This window comes from Brienomyrus brachyistius, chromosome 12, assembly GCF_023856365.1.
Source record: "Brienomyrus brachyistius isolate T26 chromosome 12, BBRACH_0.4, whole genome shotgun sequence".
Lineage (NCBI taxonomy): Eukaryota > Metazoa > Chordata > Actinopteri > Osteoglossiformes > Mormyridae > Brienomyrus > Brienomyrus brachyistius.
In genome coordinates, this window is record NC_064544.1 from 19,078,139 (window position 1) to 19,097,429 (window position 19,291).

A 19,291-nucleotide genomic window follows, 5' to 3' on the forward strand; every position below is an offset into this window, starting at 1 on the left:
GGACAGCCTTCCCAGAAGAGTTGAAGCTGTTATAGCTACAAAGGGTGGGCCAACTCCATATTAAAGCCTATGTATTGAGAATGGGATGTCATTAAAGTTCATGTGTGTGTAAAGGCAGGTGTCCCAATACTTTTGGAAATATAGTGTATTCCTACAAAATTGTTAGTTTTAGGCTGTGCTTTAAGGTAAACATTTTGTTTCTGTGCATAGATGTGTAATAATGACCTCTGTCATATTAAAAACTAAAATGAACTAATTTTGACCACAGGAACAGCTGTAACGATATGCGAGTATGTGTTTATCTACATGCTGACTGCCATATCATGTTTGCGAGACTGGCATCGGGGCGAAATACTTGGTACACATCACTTTTTTACAGAAGCCACGAACGGGCATGCTTACAATTATTTTTTTAACATAATTTTTCCGGTATCAAACTTCGTTTTCTTGAGGTAATCTCAAGGTATCTTGGCAGCTGTAGCAACTGATGTATGCTAATAGTTTTATGTTGCCTCACAAGTTGTATAAAACATTTTATTGATTGTGAATAAGAGCATAGCTTTTAAAGTCAGTATGAATTTGATCTAATTACAAAATACAATATTCTTGTGTTTGTGTTTGAAAGTTAAAACATGTATAATAAAGTTGTAATCAAAGCTATACTTTGGTCACTGTACAAAGATGTAGATGGACATGGCAATTATCCTATATTTCCATTATCTTTTCCCTTTGGTAGTGAAAAGTGACATTGACAAATGTTTCCTGTTTATCAGGGCAGTTATGCACATGTATGTACTAGTCATTTCCCCATCAGTTCATCTTCACGCAAACAAAGCTCATTAGCACAAAATAATGACAAAAAATAATTGCAGGCATAGCCGAACTTGGCCTATACACTTTCTCATTTTGATATTTTTAATTATTTCGATATTTTTGTTGTTTAAACTTTTAAATCCGTTTGCTTTTTATGAGTGCCTTTGCAAAATCAGGTATTTTCTTTATATCAGCTACAAAACAAAATTAGATTTTTGCTAATTTTATTAAGAAAGTATAAAAAAATTCTAAATTATTGAAAAAATACACTGATACCTTTGAATGTATATATGCAACTTTATGACTAATGTTCTTCTCTCTAACTTCCAGCCAAACCCCATAAATATCTATATCTCTCTGGGGTTTTTGCTCTCCCTCTCCTGAATTCTGTTGCCCTGGCTGTAGCATTAAAATTCAAAACAGGTAAATACACTGAGATTTGAGATTGTTCTCCAGCAGTTTTACTTTTACTATGTAAACTTAACCACACAACTAAATTGTACAAACCCTTTATGAAATACTATATAGATTCCTGTGGTTTAATATCTGTCACTTACTGCTCATTTACTGACCTCAGTTCTCAGTGATTTTTGTGATGATGTCATTTCAGACACAGGAAAACAGCCACTTGATCTACGGCTGATTGTCCTGATGTCCGGATCTCTCTTTCTCTTTGTCTGGCTTGTTATACAGATCTCTGCATACTGTAAGTATAACAGGGGTATGGTGCATATATTTTCATAGAGGTTAAATCTGTATACTGGGAATATCCCAGCATGTTATTAGCTTTCCAGTCATTGTTTACATCAACCCATATCCTGGTCACAAAAGCGAGAAATGCAGCAAACCAGTACAAAATAAAGGGCACAAATCAAACAGTAAACTGAGTAATCGCTCTGTAATTACTGAGTAAGTTTCCTTAATGATATTGTACAGAAAGTAATACTTACTGTATAGAGACAATTTATCTGACCTTTATGTCCTGTATTCAACCTGGATGAATATTATAGCATTAGTAATTTTTTAATTATTCACCACTTAACATTCCATAACACTCCTGATTTAATTCTTTTAAGGATTTTTGTTCTGCATTTATGATGCTGTTACAGTGGTGTAGGACTGTAATGGCCTCCTGCCAGTAGGGGGCACTGAGGCTGTAATGGGGAGCTCTGACTATTATAAAGGAAGGGAGATGATATAAACATCCTCAGTGATGCAGCACATGTGTGAATCTGATACAGAAGCCTTTCACTCAGTAATCTTTATTATGTAATAAATATGCAAGTCATTATTACATGTCTTAATTGAATTAATCATTGTTTATAACCTGGCCGCTACAATAGTCTCCATATTGATGTATTAGTATTTTGCGCTCCAGTATCTAATTGTATGTTGTTTAATTACAGGTTTGGCCAAAAAAGAGAAGTAAGTAGACTTCTTTATATGTGGTGTATGTAAATTTCTGGTAATATTGTGTAAATGTGGGAAAAATATCCATCCATCCATCAATCATAGCGAACCTGGCACCTGTCACAGGAAGCACAGGGCAGAAGGCAGGGGACACCAAGGGCAGGATGCCAGTCCATCACAGAGCAAACACACATTCACATGTGGGGGACATTTAGGGATGCCAGTTGGCCTAACCTCATGTGGAGGAGGTGTGAGGTGCCAGTGTTACCCACTGAGTCACCATGTAAACTACGCAGAGCCCAAGCCGGGGGGTGTGAGGTGCCAGTGTTACCCACTGAGTCACCATGGAAACTACACAGAGCCCAAGCCGGGGGGTGTGAGGTGCCAGTGTTACCCACTGAGTCACCATGTAAACTACACAGAGCCCAAGCCGGGGGGTGTGAGGTGCCAGTGTTACCCACTGAGTCACCATGTAAACTACACAGAGCCCAAGCAGGGGGTGTCAGGTGCCAGTGTTACCCACTGAGTCACCATGTAAACTACACAGAGCCCAAGCCGGGAGGTGTGAGGTGCCAATGTTACCCACTGAGTCACCATGTAAACTACACAGAGCCCAAGTCGGGGGGTGTGAGGTGCCAGTGTTACCCACTGAGTCACCATGTAAACTACACAGAGCCCAAGCCGGGGGGTGTGAGGTGCCAGTGTTACCCACTGAGTCACCATGTAAACTACACAGAGCCCAAGTCGGGGGGTGTGAGGTGCCAGTGCTTCCCACTGAGTCACCATGTAAACTACACAGAGCCCAAGCCGGGGGGTGTGAGGTGCCAGTGTTACCCACTGAGTCACCATGCAAACTACACAGAGCCCAAGTCGGGGGGTGTGAGGTGCCAGTGTTTCCCACTGAGTCACCATGTAAACTACACAGAGCCCAAGCCGGGAGGTGTGAGGAGCCAGTGTTACCCACTGAGTCAATATGCTGCCCATATTACAGTCATGGCCAAAAATATTGACACCCCTGCATTTATGTCAGAAAACGCACCACCTCTCCTAGAGAATTGTTGGAGTTACACATGCTTCGTTATTGTCATGCTTATTTCTCTTGTTGGCACAAAAAAGCAGAAGAAGAAAAAAAAATCTGTATGGGGTTTTGTTTATTCGTAGTTATTATATTATATTTGATATTACAGATGTTTCATTCCACCTCCAACAAGAAGCAAAATCTGTGTTTAACATAATGATTATGGCTGTTATTTGTTAGTAAATCAAACATTTTACAAATGAGTGTAACCATGTGTTAAATATTAAAATGTTCTGTAGGTTAATGAAGTTAAGCTCCTTTATCCAGCTCTTGTATGGGAAAGATGAGATCAGTTGAGCTCCTGTTACTTCTTATTAGATGATGAAATTTCCTACATTTTAAGGTGATATTGGAAGATACATATGATGAATTTAAATGAAGTTAAATGCAACATTCTGACAAAGCCCAGTTGTAATAACTCAATATCTTTTCCTTAGAATAATGGAAGAGTTGCACTTAGTTGAGAGACACCAAGATCCTGAGCCAGACCAGGTAGGTGGCCAAGATACATCTACCCCTCTGGTTAGTGCCCTGGGGCCTGTTTCTCTAGATCAGTCTGACCATCTTCCCTCAGGTTATTATACATAATTGTGTCTGTAGCAGATCTGTAGCCCTTGTGCTCTTCCTCCTTCCCTGTAAGTATGGAGTCTGTTGAGATAGAGGAAGAGCCCTTATTATGACTCCAGCACACAGGAACATATCAGTACATCCTCACTGGCAAAGGTTGATTTATAAACAGAAGAAATGCTTTTTGGAAATGAACAGCTTGGATAATCTGCATATATACTCAGGTTCGCGCGTCATCCACAAAACTATTGGGCATCAGAACTGGTGTGGTAATGAGGGGTTGCCTGCTGTATGGCTGCACTTGGGTCCCACTTTGAGGCGGCCCATCTGGGTGGATGCGTAGAATGTTCTGTCTCTCCGGCATGATGACCATCTTCCTCTGCTTTGTAAAGTCTGTATTTCTGTGGCAGCACTCTCTGAGGTATGCAGACTGGGGAGTGGACAGATCTCTGTAGGTGGGCATACCTACTTTTGGTCTGGTTGGTCTGGTGGCTGCCATACTCAGGGAGTAGCTGTTGCTGTAGCAGATTGGCTCCTTCCGATGGTGTCTGATGTCACTCCTTTGATGAGCGTATTATGAGACTCAGGCTAAGGCACTCCTTGGGTGTCTTGTCTGTTGTATCAGTGTCTGCTCTGACCGCGGTGAGTGATGTCTCGTTGAGGGAGACATTTTACTCACAACTTCACTCGGTGGTTGATGGGTGCCCAAGAGATGACACTCCTCTGGTCAAGGGTGACTTCAATGTGACGACTGGCACTGACAGGACTGGCTATGAGGACTGTGTCAGTCCTCATGGGTCTGGCAACCATGGTGAAAGTGGTTACATGTTCCTGGACTATGCAATAGGTCAGAATCTGCAGGTTGCTGGATTCTGGTTCCAGCACCCTGAGCCGCATTGCTGGACTTGGTCCTCCAAATTTCATCACATCCTTGTAGACAGACACTGGAAACTCGTATAGTCTACAGAAGTGTCCAGTTTGTGAATTCTTTCCACACTCTTGTTGTTGCTGCTCTGAAGATTCAACTCCAGTAAGCTACCACCTACTAAGAAAGGGAATGAGGATTGACTTAGCCAGACTCTGATGAGTTTGCATGCAGATTGTGTGAGGAACTTACAGACCTGGGTGCGACTGCTGGTCCTGAAGGTTGCTGAGGGCTGTGTTGGTGTTGCTGGTGTTACCAGAAGGAGGTGCTTCATCTCGCAGGGCACCCTGGATATTATCAAGCAGAGTCGCAGTGCATAACCTGTTGGCAACTCCAGTCTGTACTGGGAACCGAGAAGGATGGCTGTGAGGCCTCTGAGGGCAGATAAGGAGGCGTCTGTTAGAGTGGTCTGATCTTATACATAGGAAGCCTACTGTGGACCTCATCAAGGCACTGAGGGTTCTCATCAAGCGAAAATGTGAATATTGGCGGGGTTTCTTTGCAGTCTTTGTCAATTTTCGTAAAGTGTCCAGCTCAGTTGATTGAGCTGCCCTGCAGGACATCCTGATACTTTGCAGGATCCTCCTGATGTTGCTGGCCATAGCCAGCCTGTACACTGATACTGTAAGTGCTCTGCAGAATAAGTCAGAACCTATGTGCTATTCCCTATGGATTCTGATGTGTTCTTGCTCCTGCTCTGGGTGTAGGGCAGGGTCATGAGGTCCAGTGGCTGGGGGACATCTGTTACCATCAATACTGTGATCTTTCCGGAGATAATAGTCCACAGCAATAATAGTAATAATAATTAATATAATTAATTATTAATATAATATAATTTTGCATTTGGGTTGTGGCCTTCGCATTTTCTGGGCCACTGTAGTTATTAGTAATAACAATAACCCTACAAACCCTTCCATACAATTAGCAGCTATTAAATTCCTCCCCTTAATTTAATCGGCCCTATCATTGCATCCCCCTCCATATGTGAAGAATTTGCTCAATATTTAAATATTACAGTTACCAATATTCAATCAAGTATATCCCAGTATAAACCACGATACTAGACCCTGCACCCATTGGCCAATACCTCAGCACCACACTAGTCTGAATGGAATGGAACAGTGTGAGTTTTTTCTGGTGGCTGGAGTGCCAATCCTGCCACCAATCCCCAAATTTTCCCTGTAAATTGGAGAACCTGCTTGCAGGGCTGGGTGTAGATTAACATCATACCCAGGGTGAAGCAATTGTAGGTTAAGGGCCTTGCTCGAGGGCCCAACATAGTACGATCGTTACTGGCATTTAGGGGATTTGAACTAACAACCTTCCAATGACTGGCACATAGCCCTAGCCTCAGAGCCACCACTCCGCCCGTAAGTATATGATTAATGACATTCAGATTAAAGTCCTTGAATATAAGATAACACCAGTTTTTTTAGATGTTATTCTTTGGAAAGAAACACCGTCTTATATTCAGGCTAATACGGTATCTCAGAGATGAGGCTTTTACACAGGTCGTGAGGCTGATCGGTCCACTTTGTCTGTTCAGCTCGGCTCCATGCCTGCTGCCAGCTGGCAGATTGTCCGTTTTTTTGGCTTTACCATTTTTATTATACTGGAAAGTGTCTTGGTGTCTCCCTAAAGAAAGGCATTGGCACACCATTAGATGGGCCTCGGAGGAAACAGTGCCCCCTTCTGGTAGCACTATGGACATGGCACAGGACAGCACTTTGGGGGTACAGGGGTCACTAGTGTGGAAGGGGTTGGCACCCAACTCCAGACCAAGTCCCCCCTCCCTAACAGACTGTCCCCCCTCCCAGCTCACCTCCTGGGTGCCCCCAAGGTGGCAAACCTGGTGAGAGCTGCCCCCCCCCCAAACCAGCAGGGACCCCAGACCACGTTCAGATGGGGACTCGAGGGAAAAGGCTTTGAGTGGCGCTTCAGATATCCAGCTTTTCCAGCCGCACAGAAACCGCTCTGATTGTGATGGAGAAACACAGCTGAGGTTTACAGGCCCAGGAATGCAGAGCATAGAGCATGAACACTGTTCTGGTGACTGTAACAAACATACAGTGACCCCTGCTGATGAGACTGTTGTTCTGCCCCCCCACCCCCCGGGCCTCTCGACTGGCTTGGAGAAGCCCAAGCTGCTGGAGCTCCTGTGGCATGCTTGCGAGTGCCAGGACTATAAGCAGGCCAACAAGGAGGTGTGGTGGTGTTCCCTGCCCCAATGCCGCAGCATGAGGAAGGTCCTGGACCACATGGCCCAATGCCAGGCCGGCACGTCCTGCCAGGGTGAGATCTGGCTCTCACGTTTGCCTTCATTCAGGTGCCCGGTCTGTTTCTTTCATCTAAGAGTTTGAATCCCTCATTGTGCACCTGCAGTGAAGCACTGCACTTCATACTGTCAGATCATCTCACACTGGTTGAGCTGCACACAACCTGAATGTCCTAATTGCCTGCCACTGAAGAAGGAGGATTACAGGCAGAACTGTAATGTAAGTCCCCCCCCCTGCCCCCGTCACTTACCCCTGTGCTCAGTTGGGACCCAGGCTGGCCTGCTGTCTTACATAGTTCATGCATCGTTCGATGGTTTGACATGCCTGCACATCTAAATCTAAGAATTCATTGTTATTTACCGCAGGATGAGACATACCTCGTGACAATGCGCCGATGCCTATAACTGATACCACGTATAGGAAAAATGACCTCAGATAATTTGTGTCTTCACTAATATACAGGGAAATGAATTGATATTTTATAATTCATGAATTAGTTGTCATTATTAATTGATTATTATGCTTCAGTTGTTTGTTTCTCCAACAACACTATTACAGAAGTCCGAATTAGTCCATTACCGGAAGATTTAGTTCCAGGATATGAATGGAATTCACCAATTACAGATTAACTACTTAACCTGTGTTAGGATGTTCGTCCCATGTACATAACTCTCACCAGTTATGTAGTAACTCTGTAGCGAGAGCGTCTCGCAATATTTTAAGACAAGCTTGAGAGTTTTAAAAGCTTGGGGCAGTTAGCTCCAGTAAGGTAACTTAATTATGAGGTAATCAATCATTCAGCTGGAGATTCAAAGTGTATAAAAGACATGCATTTATTCCTAACACTACATCTAACACATGGCAGACATCACACTTAACATGAAACAAAGACACAAAATAACAAAAGAAAATCAAAGAGCAGGATGGAATATGGGGAGGCAGTAATTTAAATGGGTACCATTAAGGGCAACGTAATTTAAATGGGTACCATTAAGGGCAAATACTGTTCTGCACAGGAAGCCCTTGATCTTAAAAGTGTGACCCAAAAGTATAAAACAGATGAACAGGACAAGTTATGTTGTCAGATAAATGAAGGTGAGTTAATGTGGTTGCAGATGAAGTCTCTGGAAGCTGGTATGGAGGTGATGAGATGATTGAGAGATGGAGTTGGGGGGGGGGGGGGGAGTGGAGCAGTGCATCTTTGATGTTCTGTCTTGTGGCTCTTTTGTAGTTTGTGACTTTTCTCCCCCCTTCTGTGGCGGCTGGTCTACTCAACCCCCCGGAGGAATCTGAGGTGTGTGATTTTGAGGTGTGTGTGATTAAAGTTTTAAGTCCATGAATATTGATCACTGGGAATTCGACACTCGGACCAATGATTGGGGACATCTGACCCGGGGGCTGGTAGAGGGAGTCTGCAGCAGACCATTGGATCTACATCAAAGGAAGGTGCCAAATGGCTTATTTATGACTCCTCAGGAATGCAAAGGAAGGGGGAGTATCTGAATTAGTTTAAACAAAGAAAGTGCTCTCCTATAACAGGTCTTACAGTATAAGAGGCAAAGTGATTTTGCTTAATTTGAATTGCTTTGAATTTGAAATTAATTACAATCTTCTTGCTGTCCTTCCAATTTAACATCTTACAAGGTGTGATCAATTCAATTCAAATTCTAATTCATGAATGGAAAGAGGCACTATTAATAAATTATGAACTCGCTAGTAGGCTACATAATGAGCTAACCAATCAAGCTTGCTATGTCATCAGTCACCTCCTTTGAATTGAGAAGGTGAATTACCCCTCACAACCAGCAATGGCAGAGAATTGTGCTACTATAATATAATGTAATCAGTTTCAGGTTGGGTTCAGATAGGGATTGCATACTGTTGTGAATAGGAAAAGGTAATTTATATATGAGGTATATATTGCAAGTTCTATGCCAGAGGACTGTAAATTCTGGGATTTTAAAAGATAAAGTACCCAAACCCTCTCATAATGATCTCAAGTTTTCACTGTAATATGAAAAGTACAGCGCCCTCCAGCACCCCTTGTATATGGGGTGCCGTTTGTAAAGATAGCAAACATTTTTGTACTTGCCACTTTTTCAACATTTAGTGCAATTTTCTGACATTTAGCTAGAAGTCAATGGTGTTGTGGATCATCAGGTTTTTTTGCTGTGTAAATTATGTTCAAAATTGTTCATCATATGTAAATATAAATGGCTTGTCTATATATAAATATTAAATGTAAATGTTAAATATAAATGTTAAATGTAAATATAAATATAAATGTTAAATATAAAACTTAAATATAAATCTAAATATAAATGTTAAATATAAATGTTAAATGTAAATATAAATGTTAAATGTAAATATAAATATAAATGTCCTCTCCTGGAGCCGACACCTTATCGTGGTGGAGAGGTTTGCGTGTTCCCGTGATCTCAGGAGCTATGTTGTCTGGGGCTTTATGCCCCTGGTGGGGTCACCCAAGGCAAACAGGTCCTGGGTGAGGAACCAGACGAAGTGCGGCTCAAATAACCCCTATGAAGAAGCACAGCATGGACACACGTTTTCCCTTGCCCGGACGCGGGTCACCGGGGCCCCCCCCTGGAGCCAGGCCTGGGGGTGGGGCTCGATGGCGAGCGCCTGGGGGCCAGGCCCACACTCATGGGGCCTGGTCGGGCACAGCCCGAACAAGGCAAGTGGGTCCCCCTTCCAATGGGCTCACCACCCATGGGAGGGGCCATAGGGGTCGGGTGCAATGGGATCTGGGCGGCAGCCAAAGGCAGGGACCTTGGCGGTCCGATCCTCGGCTACAGAAGCTAGCTCTAGGGACATGGAATATCACCTCTCTGATGGGGAAGGAGCCTGAGCTGGTGCTCGAGGTTGGGAAATTCCGACTAGATATAGTCGGGCTCACCTCGACGCACAGCTTGGGCTCAGGAACCAGTCTCCTTGAGGGGGGTTGGACCCTTTTCCACTCTGGAGTTGCCCGCGGGGAGAGGCGCCGAGTGGGCGTGGGCATACTTATTGCCCCCAGGCTGGGTGCCTGTACATTGGGGTTTACCGCAGTAGACGAGAGGGTAGCCTCCCTTCGCCTTCGGGTGGGGGGACGGGTTCTGACTGTTGTTTGCGCTTATACGCCAAACGGCAGTTCAGAATACCCACCCTTTTTGGAGTCCTTGGAAGGGGTCTTGGAGAGCGCTCCTCCTGGGGACTCTCTTGTTCTGCTGGGGGACTTCAATGCTCACGTGGGCAACGACAGCGAGACCTGGAGGGGCGTGATTGGGAGGAACGGCCCCCCCCGATCTGAACCCGAGCGGTGTTTTGTTATTGGACTTCTGTGCTCGTCACGGATTGTCCATAATGAACACCATGTTCAGGCATAAGGGTGTCCATATGTGCACTTGGCACCAGGACACCCTAGGCCGCAGTTCAATGATCGACTTTGTAGTCGTGTCATCGGACTTGCGGCCGCATGTCTTGGACACTCGGGTGAAGAGAGGGGCGGAGCTGTCAACTGATCACTACCTGGTGGTGGGTTGGCTCCGCTGGTGGGGGAGAGCGCCGGCCAGATCTGGCAGGCCCAAGCGTATAGTGAGGGTTTGCTGGGAATGTCTGGCAGAACCCCCTGTCAGGGAGAGTTTCAATTCCTACCTCCGGCAGAACTTCTCCCATATCCCGGGGGAGGCGGGGGACATTGAGTCCGAATGGGCCATGTTCCGTGCCTCCATTGTGGAGGCGGCTGACCGGAGCTGTGGCCGTAAGGTGGTCGGTGCCTGTCGCGGCGGCAATCCCCGAACCCGCGCTGGTGGACAGCGGTGGTAAGGGATGCCGTCAAGCTGAAGAAGGAGTCCTATCGGGCATTTTTGGCCTGTGGGAGTCCAGAGGCAGCTGACATCTACCGGCAGGCCAAGCGGGATGCGGCTTTGGCGGTTGCTGAGGCAAAAACTCGGGCGTGGGAGGAGTTTGGCGAGGCCATGGAGAACGACTTCCGGACGGCTTCGAGGAGATTCTGGTCCACCATCCGGCTGCTCCGGGCGGGAAAGCGGTGCACCATCAACACTATTTATGGTGGGGATGGTGCGCTGCTGACCTCAACTCGGGACGTCTTGGGTCGGTGGAAGGAATACTTCGAAGACCTCCTCAATCCCACCGACACGTCTTCCGATATGGAAGCAGAGTGTGGGGACTTGGGGGTGGACTCGCCTATTTCTGAGGCGGAGGTCACTGAGGTGGTCAAACAGCTCCTTGGTGGCCGAGCCCCGGGGGTGGATGAGATTCGCCCGGAGTTCCTTAAGGCTCTGGATGCTGTGGGGCTGTCCTGGCTGACACGCATCTGCGGCATCGCGTGGACATCGGGGGCAGTGCCTCAGGACTGGCAGACCGGGGTGGTGGTCCCCCTCTTAAAGAAGGGGGACCGGAGGGTGTGCTCCAACTATAGGGGGATCACACTCCTCAGCCTCCCTGGTAAGGTCTATTCGGGGGTGCTGGAGAGGAGGGTCCGCCGGATTGTCGAGCCTCGGATTCAGGAGGAGCAGTGTGGTTTTCGCCCTGGCCGTGGAACAGTGGACCAGCTCTATACTCTCAGCAGGGTTTTGGAGAGTTCATGGGAGTTTGCCCAACCAGTCTACATGTGTTTTGTGGACTTGGAGAGGGCATTCGACCGTGTCCCTCGGGGAGTCCTGTGGGGAGTGCTCCGGGAGTATGGGGTTCCGGGCTCCCTTTTAAGGGCGGTTCGGTCCCTGTATGACCGGTGCCAGAGCCTGGTCCGCATGGGCGGCAATAAGTCGGACTTGTTTCCGGTGAGGGTTGGACTCCGTCAGGGCTGCCCTTTGTCACCGATTCTGTTCATAGACAGAATTTCTAGGCGCAGCCAGGGCGTTGAGGGTGTCCGGTTCTGTGACCTCAGTATTAGGTCTCTGCTTTTTGCGGATGATGTGGTTCTGTTGGCCTCATCGGACCATGACCTTCAGCTCTCACTGGGGCAGTTCGCAGCCGAGTGTGAAGCGGTTGGGATGAGAATCAGCACCTCTAAATCCGAGACCATGGTTCTCAGCCGGAAAAGGGTAGAATGCTCTCTCCGGGTTGGAGATGGGGTCCTCCCCCAAGTGGAGGAGTTTAAGTATCACGGGATCTTGTTCACGAGTGGGGGAACGATGGAGCGGGAGGTTGACAGGCGGATCGGTGCGGCGTCAGCAGTCATGCGGGCGCTGCATCGGTCTGTCATGGTGAAGAGAGAGCTGAGCCAAAAGGCGAAGCTCTCAATTTACCAGTCGATCTACGTTCCTACCCTCACCTATGGTCATGAGCTATGGGTAGTGACCGAAAGAACGAGATTGCGGGTGCAATCGGCCGAAATGAGTTTCCTCCGCAGGGTGGCTGGACTCTCCCTTAGAGATAGGGTGAGGAGTTCAGTCATTCGGGAGGGACTCAGAGTAGAGCCGCTGCTCCTCCGCATCGAGAGGAGCCAGATGAGGTGGCTCGGGCATCTGATCCGGATGCCTCCGGGACGCCTCCCTGGGGAGGTGTTCCGGGCATGTCCCACTGGGAGGAGGCCCCAGGGAAGACCCAGGACACGCTGGAGAGACTGGCCTGGGAACGCCTCGGGGTCCCCCCAGAGGAGCTAGAAGAAGTGGCCAGGGAGAGGGAAGTCTGGGCTTCCCTGCTGAGACTGCTGCCCCCGCGACCCGACCCCGGATAAGTGGAGGAAAATGGATGGTTGGATGGAAATATAAATGTAAAATATAAAACTTAAATATAAATATAAATGTTAAATATAAATGTTAAATGTAAATATAAATATAAATGTTAAATATAAAACTTAAATATAAATCTAAATATAAATGTTAAATATAAATGTTAAATGTAAATATAAATATAAATGTTAAATATAAAACTTAAATAGTGATGTCACTGTCTAAGCAGAGGGATGTTGTGCAACCCTATGGAATATAGTCCAGATAATAATAAATCTAAATGTTCAATGTTAAATCTAAATGTTAAATATAAATGTTAAATGTAGACTCTAAATGTTGAAAACGTATGCAAATTAGCCACGCCCATTTGCGTAAAATGGGCGGTACCGACGAGAGCGCAGGTTAGGGCTGATGCGGGACAATATGGCGAATTCCGCTCACTTAGAGGCCATAGAATGTGCAGTTTTGGCAGTTGTTCGCGCTGCGTTACATGGTATTGCTACACAGCCGGGAGCAACATCATGTACACCTTTCGCTGTGACATCGGGAAGCTATGAATGTATTTTGGGGCGGGAGGGGGTACGTGGTTATCGGTCACATTTACGCGTCGCTCGTTCGCATATTGGTCAATACTGACACGCGAACGTGCTATCTTTCATGTGATGTGTTTAGTGATTTTCATCTGACAAACAGAAAATTGAAGTATGCAGTAATAATAATGGAATGAAGGGGAAACATTAATGCAACAGTCTTCATGTGCAAATGAAAAATCATATTGTCTACCCAACAGGAAGCTACCATACAAATAAATAAAAAATATATGTATACCTATATGTATTCGTTACATTTTACAAAAATACTCTGCAGACTGACGTTGCTACCTATCTGTTAGCTGTCACTAAAGTCAGAACTTACTGATATCGGTGATGTAGGGGCATTAATACTGGATGTGCATGAGTGCTAGTGATGGGATTTATGGCTCTTTGAGGGGATCCGGATCTTGGCGATCCGTTCCTTTCAAAGAGCCGTTCAATAGAACGGCTGTTTTGGCTCTTTTTAAATATTTAGTCAGTTTTAAGAAGCCAGCTTGGGGGCATCTCAGTTTATCCTGGAAATAATCACTGGGAGGAATAATGAGGTGAGATTTGTAGTCAAATAATTAAAACTCAGATATCACACACCAATATCTGAGTTTGAATTATTCTGAAATATTGATTATTACCTCATTTGTCATGTGTGGACTATATTCCATAGGGTTGCACAACATCCCTCTGCTTAGACAGTGACATCACTATTTTGGATTTACCTTTAGTATAAAGTGTGTGTATGTGTAAAGCTAAGTTGACTTATGTTATTCATATAATACCTACTCACAAATAAACATCAAAAACAAAGCCGGCTGCAATGAATTTCTGTGCAAAACAGCTTTTACTACAAACACTTCCACACAAGAACATTGTTATCACGGCAGCGTGCACAAGTCATGGCTCCGCTCCTATACCCAATGACAGAGGCACGCAGGGTTTTTTTCCACTGGAGTACTCACGTGAAGGATGCGTGCACAACTATCATCATGCTGTTAGGCAGGAGCACCCCTGCGCTGGGTGCGCCCCTCCCCCTATAACTGTTCTGTCTCGCCGAGGAGCTAATTTGTGTGCATCTGTGTGAAACACGCACAGGAAAAACAGAACGACAGAAAGAACGGCTCCCCCCCAGCCGCGACTCGGCTCCCATCGTTCATGTTTATGAGCCGTTCAAAAGAATCGGTTCGTTCGCGAACGTCACAACTCTAATGAGTGCACTGCCGTTATTGAAACTTGAAATGAAAGGGCCTCTTAAATATCTACAATGTGCATTAATTCAACCCAAATAATATAAACAATTATCCTTTTATAAGCATAATTTCACTACTAAAAAGATAAGATCAAGGGTTTGATTTGTTAAGAATTTATTATTTTATTAAACAACTTCTGATAAATTTAACTTCTAACGGGGTGGTAGTAGCCTAGCGGCTAAACACATTACATGAAACATAGCACGTTCGCGTGTCAGTATTGAACAATATGTGAACGAGCGACGCGTAACAATGACCGATAACCACGATGGATTATGATCCTCATAGTTCCTGTGACTGGACCTGCCATTTTGCAAGCGATTTCTTTTCATTTCCGAACAAAACGTTCAGCAGCAGCATCTTACGAACTGCCGCCACCAACGAAAGTATGGTGGGAAATATTTAAGGCCAATTTATACGATACTACTGATCCCCCTCCCCTAATTTGCATACGTTATCAACATTTAGAGTCTACATTTAACATTTATATTTAACATTTAACATTTAGATTTAACATTTAACATTTAGATTTATATTTAAGTTTTATATTTAACATTTATATTTAAGTTTTATATTTAACATTTATATTTAACATTTATATTTACATTTAACATTTATATTTAACATTTACATTTAATATTTATATATAGACAAGCCATTTATATTTACATATGATGAACAATTTTGAACATAATTTACACAGCAAAAAACCTGATGATCCAGTGGCCCTTAAATATCAGAGGTGGCCCTTCTACTAACAGATACAGTCCCTGATACAGAGGAAGTCGTAACTCCTCCTGCTCTGTTTCACCTTTGATTCCTGCCTGATTCTCACTCATCACTCTCTCACTTTCTGCTCTTTTCTCCAGGCCTCTCCCTTTGCCATAACCTCAGAACCTCCAGTTGCTCACTCATTTTCTTGTTACACCTTTCTGTGTTCTTATTAGCCTTATGATACTTTATCAGAGTCTCCATCTCCTCACACACTGCCACATCCAGAAATATAGCAGAAATATAAAGTACAGATATTGTATGGGTTCCACTGAAATAAAGGTAGCTGATTATAAGAAAGATCTCAGTGTGTATGTTGATGCTTCCATGTCCCACTCTCGCCAGTGTCTGTTGAAACTGTTGTTGTGTGTAGTTCCTGGCAATCAAGCGTAGTTTCGGTCTCTGAGTTTAAATTGAAGGGACACCGCCACAGACACAGGTGTCTGTGGCGGATAAAGGTAAACGGTCTAGTTGTTACTACTGCTTCTAACCTTTCTCTCCTACTCTATCCTATCCTCTACTTCGCAATCTCTCACACCATCACTACAGACATGTGCCTTAGACGTATACCAGTACACTTATCTTTGAGACCTAGAATATCTCATCCAACATCCAGGCGCCGCACTCTCAGTAATCTTGTCTACCCTCCCATAACACCCCAGTCCCAGCGAAGCGTGTTGGGTGGCCTCTGGAATTGCCAGTCTGCTGTAAAGAAGGCTGATTTCATTTCCGCCCTTGTTTCACACCACTCTCTTGACTTTCTGGCTCTGACGGAGACCTGGATATCGCCTGAGAACTCGGCTACCCCGGCAGCTCTCTCCTCTGCTTATGCTTTCTCTCACTCTCCTCGCCAGACTGGCAGGGGTGGTGGCACAGGTCTATTGGTAACTCGGAACTGGTGCTACACGCCCCTCTCTCTGCCCCATCTCAACATTTCATCCTTTGAATTCCATGGAGTTGCTGTTACCTCTCCACTTGATATTCGGATCATTGTTGTCTACCGCCCTCCTGGCCCCCTAGGCTGCTTTCTAGAGGAGCTTGATACTCTCCTCAGTCTCTTCCCCACTGACAGCTCCTCTCTCATTCTCCTTGGTGACTTCAACCTACCCCATGACAAGCTCCCTTCTTCTGGTCTCCTCCCTTTTCTCGATTCCTTCTCTCTAACATCCAACAGCTCCTCTCCTACACACAAAGGAGGTAACGTCCTCGACCTGGTTTTCAGCCGCCCCTCTCCGGCTACTGACATCTCTTCTACTCCTCTACACATTTCTGATCACCACTTTGTATCCTTTACCATTGCCCTACCCGTCTTGCCCAATCCCAGTTTTCAACGTTTCCTCCCCACTCGACCAAACCTCCACTCTGTCTCCGCTTCTTCTGTTACTTCCTGCACACTGTCTTACCTTCCTGACCCTGACTCCTTTTCCTCCTTGGCACTGGAGTCTGCAACTGATACTCTCATCTCCTCACTTTACACATCCTTGGACAACCTCTGCCCGCTGTCTTCCAAACCAAGGAAAACTCGGCCTACTCCTTGGCTTTCAGCTGCATTACGTACTAACCGAAGAGAATTGCGGGTAGCTGAGAGGACGTGGAAGAAATCTAAGCTTGATGCAGATCTGTCTTCCTACCGTACTCTGCTATCCAAATTCTCTATGGACGTGACTGCAGCTAAAACTGCCTTTTACAAAGACAAACTAGAATTATCCTCACGAGATCCTCGCAAACTCCATAACATCTTTTCGTCTCTTCTCAACCCTCCCCCTCCTCCTGCTCCTTCCTTCCTGACTGCTGAAGATTTTGCCAACTTCTTTGCCGAGAAGATTGACAGAATCTGTCAGACATTCTCTCCCTCATCCACTACACTACACACTAAGGATTTCCCTCCCCCCTCACTGGCCCAGTTTTCTGGTCTTACGGCAGATGAGATCATGAAAGTCATCTCATCTTCCAATCCTACCACCTGCCCACTTGATCCAATCCCTTCTGCATTATTTCAGACAATCGCTCTAGACCTTCTCCCCTTCATCACGACTATCATTAATGGCTCCATAACCTCCGGTCATGTACCAACAGCATTCAAAATAGCCAGGGTCATTCCCATCCTAAAAAAACCCACTCTAAATCCCTCAGACACTTGCAGCTACCGACCAGTATCGCTTCTTTCCTTCCTTTCAAAAATCCTCGAACGTACAGTCTACAACCAGCTTTCTCTCTATCTCTCTCAGAACAACCTCCAGGATCCTAATCAGTCTGGCTTTAAAGCAGCTCACTCTACAGAGACTGCCCTCTTAGCAGTCACTGAGAAGCTACATGCTGCCAGATCAGCCAAACTGTCATCTGTCCTCATCCTTCTTGACCTATCAGCAGCATTTGACACGGTCAACCACAAAACTCTCCTATCCATCCTTAGGAGTCTTGGCATTGGTGGCCTGGCCTGGCGCTGGCTGGCTTCCTACCTAGAAGGCCGAACATACCAAGTGACATGGAATGGATCCACATCTACTCCACGTTGTCTTTCCACCGGTGTCCCTCAGGGCTCGGTTCTTGGCCCTCTCCTATTCTCCCTCTACACTAAATCTCTTGGCGAAGTTATATCCTCACATGGCTTCTCCTACCACTGCTATGCTGATGACACTCAACTCATCCTCTCCTTCCCTCCCTCAGACACTCATGTCTCCACTAAGATCTCTACATGCTTGGCAGACATCTCATCTTGGATGACCACTCACCAGCTAAAACTCAACACTAGTAAAACTGAGCTGCTTTACATCCCGGCTGACTCATCCCCCCTCCAGGACCTTGCGATCTCTTTCGACAACTCCCTGATCCGTCCTTCGGTTTCTGCTAGAAACCTTGGAGTTACCATAGATGATCGGTTGTCATTTTCCTCACATATCGCCAGTCTTTCTCGCTCTTGTCGGTTTCTCCTCTTTAACATCAGGAGGATACGTCCATTTCTTTCCACTCAGGCTACCCAGATACTCGTCCAGTCCCTCGTCATCTTACGCCTTGACTACTGTAACTCGCTTCTAGCGGGTTTACCACTGAGCGCCATCCGTCCCCTCCAACTGATTCAGAATGCAGCTGCTCGTCTGGTTTTCAACCTTCCCAAGTTCTCCCACACCACTCCTTTGCTGCGCTCCCTCCACTGGCTTCCTGTAGCTGCACGCATCAGATTCAAAACACTGATGCTGGCATACAAAGCCAAAAATTCTCTGGCACCATCCTACCTAAAGGACCTCATCACACCACGCTCTGCACCACGATCTCTCCGATCCTCCAGCACTGCTCGACTGGTCCCTCCTCCCCTCAAGGCACAAGGAAGACACGCATCTCGGCTCTTCTCTGTCCTGGCACCTAATTGGTGGAATGAACTCCCCCTAGATGTCCGAACAGCTGAATCCTTGACTGTCTTCAAGCGACGACTCAAAGCATTTCTTTTTCAGAAATACTTGACGTAGAACTTCTATATTCTTTCTCGACTCTTATTCTGGTGTGTTTTAAAAAAAATAAAAATAAAAAAATTCTGCACTACTCAATGGAGTTCTCAGAGATAGTATTCATAGCTTGGGTCCTTATTGAGCTAGCATCGGAAATTCATTGCAGAGTCTCAAAGCACTTATGTAAGTCGCTCTGGCTAAGGGCGTCTGCCAAATCCTGTAAATGTAAATGTAAATGTAAATGAGTTTAAGTCAAACGAAGTGATGTTACGATTATATAATTCCTTCGTAAGACCCCACCTAGAATATTGTGTGCAGGTTTGGTCACCATACCTTAAGAAGGACATTGCTGCCTTGGAAAAGGTGCAACGTAGGGCGATGAGAATGATTCCTGGTCTTAGAGGAATGTCTTATCAGGAGAGGTTAGCTGAGCTGAATCTGTTTAGCCTCGAGCAAAGGAGACTAAGGGGGGGACATG

General features: G+C 45.6%; 1 protein-coding gene across 5 annotated transcripts in view; it reads left to right on the top strand.

Moving 5' to 3' along the window:
- LOC125704985 (uncharacterized) overlaps nucleotides 1-9,289 on the top strand; it is a 39,309-nt gene extending 30,020 nt beyond the window's left edge. For 3 of the 5 annotated variants that reach the window (XM_048971232.1, XM_048971230.1, XM_048971231.1), the window contains 8 exons: nucleotides 269-358; nucleotides 1,144-1,236; nucleotides 1,424-1,519; nucleotides 2,220-2,238; nucleotides 3,739-3,793; nucleotides 6,932-7,085; nucleotides 7,176-7,288; nucleotides 8,301-9,289. In XM_048971232.1, coding sequence (XP_048827189.1) covers nucleotides 269-358; nucleotides 1,144-1,236; nucleotides 1,424-1,519; nucleotides 2,220-2,238; nucleotides 3,739-3,793; nucleotides 6,932-7,085; nucleotides 7,176-7,288; nucleotides 8,301-8,408 — 728 coding nt within the window. In that variant the 3' untranslated portion in view covers nucleotides 8,409-9,289. The remainder of the gene's footprint in view (nucleotides 1-268; nucleotides 359-1,143; nucleotides 1,237-1,423; nucleotides 1,520-2,219; nucleotides 2,239-3,738; nucleotides 3,794-6,931; nucleotides 7,086-7,175; nucleotides 7,289-8,300) is intronic. The other 2 variants (XR_007381315.1, XM_048971233.1) reach the window with 2 other exon arrangements.
- Nucleotides 9,290-19,291: the final 10,002 nt, after the last annotated feature.